This window comes from Paramisgurnus dabryanus, chromosome 11, assembly GCF_030506205.2.
Source record: "Paramisgurnus dabryanus chromosome 11, PD_genome_1.1, whole genome shotgun sequence".
In the NCBI taxonomy this organism is placed as follows: domain Eukaryota; kingdom Metazoa; phylum Chordata; class Actinopteri; order Cypriniformes; family Cobitidae; genus Paramisgurnus; species Paramisgurnus dabryanus.
Window position 1 is genome coordinate 35,222,778 of NC_133347.1, and position 8,328 is coordinate 35,231,105.

At 40.3% G+C, this 8,328-nt stretch overlaps 1 protein-coding gene across 1 annotated transcript; it reads left to right on the forward strand.

Annotated features, from left to right (window-relative positions):
- The first annotated feature begins 1,775 nt into the window (after positions 1-1,775).
- LOC141282945 (uncharacterized) lies at positions 1,776-2,885 on the forward strand. Its single transcript, XM_073816142.1, has one exon. The coding sequence runs from the start codon at positions 1,776-1,778 to the stop codon at positions 2,883-2,885; it is 1,110 nt and encodes a 369-aa protein (XP_073672243.1).
- Positions 2,886-8,328: the final 5,443 nt, after the last annotated feature.

Genomic DNA, 8,328 nt, shown 5'->3' on the forward strand with positions numbered 1-8,328 from the left:
AAACTTAATATATTAGGTATAAAATTATATTTTGGGGTATAATTTTAATATGATGACATGTACTGGGATAAGATTTTCAATTTAAACCGCCAGGATTAATTGTATTTTATTACACATATTCAGGCATTTAGGGCAAATAACGTACCCTTTTATTAATTATATGATATAAACACAGCATACAAAACAGTCACAACTTTTAAAAAAATAACTTAAAATATTCCAAGTGTACCGAGGTCAAACCATCGATTTATTTGAAGAAAAGATGCAAAAGTGATGTCAATCCGCTGTAAATATCAGATCTGGTATAGACTGATTCAAAAGCTGGCGGCAGAAGAAGCAATGATACGTCATTTCTGATTGTGAAAAGGCATTGGCTCTCGTGTGTCTCGTGACCAACTGCATCGTTACGTTAGCTAAGAATATGAAGCGCAATTGGCTCTTGTGACCAACTATGTCATGCTGGTTTATATTCGAATAAGATCTGACTGTGCGTTTTGATCATTGAGTTCTTCATATAAAGTAATCGTATGGCTTCAGTTCGCAAGGTTTGCAATGGGAATGGTTTGAAACACTTTTATACTGTTTTATGCAATAAATACCTGACTGTACTTTTACTTGCGTGTTGTGTTTTATATGGTTGAGAAGTGGTTGGGTTTAGGCAGTGGCGTGCACCGACCTCCTCAGGGGCAGGGGCTGATGGACTAAAACGGGCATAATTTTTTTACGTCAAATAATAATCATATGTATTTATTTGTTTGGTGTGTTTTTTCCTACCATTACATGAAAAAACGTTGTAACAAATGAATAATACATCAAACTAAAATAGGAAAGTTAGGAAAATATTATTTACTTTAGCAAACAAAACAGCGAGAATCAAGTTAATTTTGAGGACTTCATGTTCATGTTGTAAACTTACATATATATATATATATATATATTTGTGTATGAAAGTGTTAGCAACCATGAAATCGGTAAGTTAACCGATCTTAATTCCTTATTTCTTTGATAATATGTCTCACTTCACCTTCTTTGACTTTGTGTCAAATGCATTTCCTACAAAAGAAACTTAAAAGCTTAACTAGATTCCTAAAACTAGTGATGTTACCAGTGACACCGAAGCTCCGAAGCGTGTATCAAAAAAACGAACCGATTTTTATTGAAGCTTTGTATCGAAGTTTGATTCGTTCTGGCAAAATCACGTGACCAATGAAGTCCGAAGCTTCGTTTCACACACACACCCACGTAACTGCTTCGTTATCTGATTCAAAGGCAACACTGAGAGAGGCAACACTGTTATCAGAGCTCCGTCAAGTTCATCATCTAAATCCTATTTTCCTACTATCTTGTTCCTATCTATATAATATAACTTACTAGTTCATCTTAGGAATACTTTAGCGTGACGATTATTCAACAGTATTAATAACTAAATCGATTTATCACTGGTAAACACTCAGTATTAGCATATAGCCCGCTAGCATCAACAAATGGGGCAACGGGGCTCCGTGCATTGGAGCTCCGTCAAGTTAATCATCTAAATCCTATTTTCTTACTATCTCGTTCCTATCTATATAATATAACGTACTAGTTTATCTTAGGAATACTTTACTGTGATGATTATTGAACGGCATTAATAAGTAATACGATCTATCACTAGTAAACACCTAGTGTTAGCATATAGCCCGCTAGCATCAACAAACGTGCCGGCTGAAGTTTGTTTACTGTTTACTGTTACCTCACTGTTTGTTTACTGTAAATCTGCCTTCCTTTTCGGTCTAATGGCGGACTCATCCGATGTATGCTTTTCAGACCTTTCCTCACCAGAGCGGGAAGCTGTGGAGGAGTTGTGTCCCGGCATTCGCAACAGACGGTACAGTGTGCCTCACATCACCCTGGCTCCAGGCACCCGGACACGACCGAGGCATGCAACGAGCGAGCACCGGTCTCGATGTAGCTTCACGGACCGCGTTCAGGCGAACGGAGACGCCATCGCCCAGCATGAAAACGGTAAGACTCCGCTTGTCATTGTAACCTGCACTTCTTGCCACATGTACAGTTTAGCTTCTTCCGTCAGCACAGAGGGGTTTACATGTGCTAAGTGTATTGAAGTAGTAAGGCTGACGGAGAAGGTTGCAGAACTAGAAGCGCGCATCCGAACGCTCGTTGAGGACAGTAAGACCGCTAATACTAATGTTAATGTTTCAAACACTGTTTCGGGTGCGCCTACGGTAAGGCGTAGTACACATAGCTCGGTTCCGGCAACTGAGTTAAGGGGGCCGACTAACTGGGTGACTGTCAGGCGGCGTAGTCATATTCGATGCCCATCGAAGTCCCCCCTAGTAATTTCTAACAGATTCGACAATATAAGCAAAACACCGGCTGAGACATCTGTTAAAGGTGCCCTTGTTATTGGAGACTCGATACTTAAGAACGTGAACATTGAGGCTCCAGCCACCATAGTTGACTGTATACCGGGAGCCAGATCGTCAGACATTAGATCCAAACTTAAAGTGTTGGCTAATGCTAAGCGTAAGTTTTCTAAAATTCTTATTCATGCCGGCGCAAATGACACCAGACTCCGCCAGTCGGAGATCACCAAAGATACTATTAAAGAGGTGTGTGAAATTGCAAAAACAATGTCAGACAATGTTATATGCTCTGGTCCCCTCCCTGCCTACCGGGGTGATGAAACTTATAGCAAATTAGTGTCTCTTCACCACTGGATGTCAAAATGGTGCCCTCAGCATAACGTAGGGTTTATAGACAATTGGAAGCACTTCAGGGGGAGACCTGACCTACTAAAGAGAGATGGCCTTCATCAGTCATCGGAAGGAAATGCTATACTCTCTAGAAATCTGACCAATACTCCTAATTCTAATACAGTCTGACTACCCAGGGCCCAGGTCAGGAAACAGATAGATCGGCCTACCCGTCCACCCGTCACATATATCCCAGCACTTAGAGTCTATCTTACCAGAGTATCAACACATTTCAACTGTGTGCGTTCCTCGAACAAACGAATACAGAGCACCGTTTACCTCGTCTCGTACAAATCTTACTAACATAAAATTATAAAACAATACGTTTACAGATGAACCTTGAATGTTAAAATTCGGCCTTCTTAACATTAGATCGCTTACCAATAAAGAACCCATTGTCAATGAAATAATTACTGACCAAAACTTAGATGCACTCTCTTAAACAGAAACCTGGCTTAAAGCAGACGATTACATCAGTTTAAACGAATCCACCTCACAAGACTATTAATATAAACATGAACCTCGATTAAAGGGGAGAGGGGGTGGTGTAGCTACAATATACAACAAAAATTTTAAAGTAAACCATAAATCCGAACTAAAATTTTATTCATTTGAAATAATGCTGTTAAATATGGAAATAACTGTTCGTAACCATAAACAGCTTTCTTTTGTCCTTGCTACAATCTAAAGACCTCCGGGCCATCATGCAGATTTTCTTAAAGAAATATAAAATTTCCTGTCTGACCTCGTAGTCACTGTAGATAAAGCTCTTATCGTTGGTGACTTTAATATACACGTTGATAACCCAACAGACACATTAGGATTAGCGTTTATGGATATTCTAAATTATCTCGATATTAGACAAAACGTGACAGGGCCCACGCATACTCGTAGGCACACATTAGACTTAATTCTGTCACTCGGGCTCAATATTAATAACATCGAAATATCACCTCAGAGTGATGCAGTTTCTGACCATTACTTTGTGTCATACACTGTACCTCTAGACAGGATCACTCGATCCACAATATGCTACCGACTAGCCAGAACAATAATTTCCACCACTAAAGATAACTTTATTAGCACTCTTCCAGATCTGTCCCAAATGAAACATGTAGCAGATAACCCTGAAGATCTAGATATTGTAGTAGAAAACCTGAAAAGTATTTGTTCTAACACATTGGATGCCGTAGCTCCAATTCGAAAAAAGAGAATCAAAGAAAAAACGCCAGCTCCATGGTACGACCATCATACCGCAGCCCTTAAAAAGGCTGCTAGAAAAATGGAAAAAAATTATAGAAGCACAAAGTTAGAGGTATGGCGTGCAGCATGGAAAGAGAGTGTTAAACACTACAGACAGGCTATAAAAACCGCCAGATCAACGTATCTCAGCAATCTTATTAAAGAAAATCATAATAACCCTCACTTCCTCTTTAGCACAGTTGCGAAACTGACTAGAAATAAAGAACAAACAGAACCCCCTAATAAACCCCCACACAATAGTAACGACTTCATGAACTTCTTTACTAAGAAAATTATGATTATTAGGGAAAACATTGTAGGTACCCAAGCAGCCACCACTCTACCCAGTAATATATTTAACGCTAGCTTACCATACGAACATCTTGAGTCATTTAAACCTACTACAATAGAAGAGCTATCTAAATTAGTAACGTCATCCAAATCATCGTCCTGTATATTAGACCCCGTTCCCACAAAATTACTCAAAGAGGTATTCCCGGTAGTGCCTAACCCAGTACTAAATATCCTTAACTCATCACTAGAATTAGGCTACGTTCCAACAGCTTTCAAACTAACAGTTATTAGACCGCTCATTAAAAAACCAAACCTTGACCAGGGAGATCTAAATAACTTTAGACCAATCTCAAATCTCCCTTTTCTTTCCAAAATATTAGAAAAAGTAGTGGCAAGCCAGCTACGCACATTCTTAGCAAATAATAGTACGTATGAAAAGTTCCAATCAGGATTCAGGCCCCACCATAGCACAGAGACAGCGCTGCTTAGAGTTACAAATGACCTTCTCCTAACATCCGATCATGGCGAAATATCACTCCTTATATTATTAGACCTTAGTGCAGCCTTTGACACAATAGATCACACAATCTTACTTAATAGGCTAGAAAACTATGTTGGCATCAGTGGTCAAGCGCTAGCCTGGTTCAGATCATATCTAATCAATCGCTATCACTTTGTTTATGTAAATGAGGAAGAGTCATATCACTCCCTGGTTAAATACGGCGTACCGCAGGGATCAGTTTTAGGTCCTATCCTGTTCTCGTTATATATGTTACCTCTAGGAGATATTATCAGGAATCATAACATACAGTTTCACTGCTATGCAGATGACACACAGCTTTACATCTCCTCACATCCTAGCGAAACACACCAGTTTTCTAAGCTATCAGACTGCATCAGCGATATAAGTGACTGGATGGCACATAACTTTCTTATGCTAAACTCCAATAAGACAGAGATACTTGTTATCAAACCGAATCGCTACAAATATAATATGACAGATTACAAGTTGCCCATAGATGACTGCACTGTGGTGCCAACCTCCACGGTTAAGAATTTAGGTGTGATGTTCGACAGTAATTTAGCATTCGATAGCCATATCTCTAATGTCTGCCGCACAGCATTCTTCCACCTTAGAAATATCTCAAAAATACGCCATATGTTGTCTGCATCAGATGCAGAGAAGCTTATCCACGCTTTTATGACCTCTAGAATAGACTATTGTAACTCGTTACTCGGAGGATGCCATGCAAATCAGGTAAACAAGCTTCAGCTAGTTCAAAACGCTTCTGCAAGAGTTATTACTCGATCTAAGAAGTATGACCGCATAAGCCCAATTCTGGCATCTTTACACTGGCTACCAGTTAAATATCGCATACAATTTAAAATATTACTAATCACCTACAAAGCCTTAAATTATGGAAGGTATTTTTGGACTTTTTTAAATTAATTAAATTATAAAATAAAAGTTAAAACATTATATTAAATTATTTCATTTTCATTTTTAACGTGATGAAGCATCATTCCGGCCAAATTGAAAAATTAAATTAAATTGATGATTTGACATTTCATTTTCAATATAATCTTGAGTCAAGACAGACAATATTAAAATAAAAAGGCAAGCTTGAAAAGGAATCTGTAAATAATTTTTTAAAAAGGCTTTTTATTCATGCCCAAGCAATAATAGGGACAAAATTAAAATGTAAAGTTCAGTTTTAATTTTATGTTCTGTTTTTCTTTTTCATTTTCATTTTCATTTTCGTGTTCACTTTTATTTTCAACTTGTATGCAAATTCAATGTTAATCAGTGGGTGGGGTTTACTTGCTAAAAAAAATGGGATTGGCTGAAGCAGTGTTGCCAACTCAGCGACTGTGTTGCTTCCCAACTTAGCGACCTTATTGCTACAACTAGCGACTTTTAGACCCATTTAGACAAACTTAGCGACTGTTTGGATGAATCTTAGCTTCATATCTGTACATATAGGCTACTGTGTCGCTTGTCCCGGCCCACAAGTGCTGGGTGGCGCTGTCACGGTGAAATGTGTGCCTGGCGTCTACCCTCTGTGCATTTTCTGAGCAGTGAACAATTTAGACGGTACGAACTGACGCGTGGATGAGATTCACATGCATTGTTTACATTTCAAACACTAAAAGTGTCTGGTCCGCTGTTATGTATGTGTGTATTTTCACACATCTGATCCAGTGAGGCGTCAGTTTAACGAGCTGAAGACATACACCGACCAGTCACTTACTTTTATATGAACATTATCTGTTTATTCAGCCTATGTGTTGTCTTTACAAGTATCGTATCAGGACTTGCGTCCTCTGTGAAATGCAAGTCTTTCAGGGTCTACCCTGTACACTGCACTGGACACAACATACAGTTCTGACCATAGCTGAAGCAAGCACATAAGGGCTGTGACGATAACGTGTTACCGCATCACCGCACGTGAGATGCCAGCTGCGGTGATGTCACGGCCGCAACCTTCTTAAACATGAAGCGTGTCATGCACAGGTGCTCTGATTTCTTGAACGGTACCGACTCACTCCCTGGTTTTAAACCCCTGCGCGAATAACATCATCTCTGCAAGGAAATGTCAGTGCAATGCAAGTTCATGTGCAAGGAGTCCGAGCCAGGCGCATTATTTCTCGTTCAAGGAGAAGCAGGCACTGTGTGTTGGTGATGATAATAATAGCATAATAATAATTTTAAACTATAATGGGCAAACATGACGTTATGAAGGCAGGTGAGCGCTTACCGACAGCGCGACTCGTTATTTGGTTGAATGCTGTGTTTATATCTGGAGCTGCTGAAAGTGAATTTCTCCAGCTTGGGATAAAAAAGTCTTATCTTCTTGATGATGTAAATGGACAGCTGAAATTGAAAGCATTGATTGGAGTATCTTCAACGTGATGTCCAGCTGATGCCTGACCAATGACCACCGGCAGAACCCGCTTAATCTCCGCTTAATCTCCTTCCGTTTCAATGTGTATATATATATATATATATATATATATATATATATATATATATAACTTTAAATATATATATATATATCTCCCAAGGGTTTTTTCCTCCTAGGACTTTTTTTTACTTCCCCGGCTTAAAATCCGGGGGGGTTTTTCTCCTAGGGGGTTTTTCAACCCGGGGAGGCAGCCATTTTGGGCTTAACTATACATTCTATACGTTACATTAGTAATACGTTTGCTTATTATGTTATATAAGCAAACGTTCAAATAGGCACAGGAGTACAATCGAAACTGAAAACCCATACGTCACCGTCACCATCTAATGCAGCAGGAGGCAGGGGAGGGGACTTGTCTGGCACTCGGCTGGGGCGAATACATCAACGTCCCGTGGGATGTGTTCCAGGCGGCCAATGACCACACGTCCTCTTCCCTAAGGCAGGCGAAGATCCTAAATCCTTCTTCTGCTGCTAGGCGGGCCGACGTAGCTACAGGACTCCTCACAGTACCTTATTTGGCGTTTCCGTCGAGCTCCTGCTGGACACAGTTATAGGGCGTAATTTGTTTGGCTGGACATGCACCGTAGTAGCGGCTCCCGATGGCATCCACAGGGGTTCAATCCCTCCTGAGATGAATACAAACAACAAGGACACGGCACAACACTACAAAAGCTTTGTGTACTCACGTCAAATAGGTCACTCACACGTTGCACAGCACACACTCCAGTGAATAGGTTAGGGTCCGTACTCCTCTCCTGGCGGGACTATGCCTAAATCGGGGAGTGGGATCGTACTTCGCTACGTCGTGCAGTGTCTCGACCGCGTCCGAAACCCTCGCTGTCCAGCGTCAGCGCAATGCACGTCTTTCGGCTCGCCCACCTACCACACACCTGGTGGGGCCGCTTATAAACAAGTTACACTCTCCTTTAACATTGTAAGCATTCAACATTCATCACTGATTTGCTGTTACTCACGGCTGGAAGGTCTCTAATCGATCTCTCTCTCCTTATTTCCTCCTTTTCCAGGACTAACTCCAATGTAAACAACGTCTTCGATGCGGCTCACCCAGT

What these genes read in the sequence shown, in the direction of transcription:
- LOC141282945 (XM_073816142.1), top strand. Translation starts at nt 1,776, where the DNA reads ATGGCGGACTCATCCGATGTATGCTTTTCAGACCTTTCCTCACCAGAG.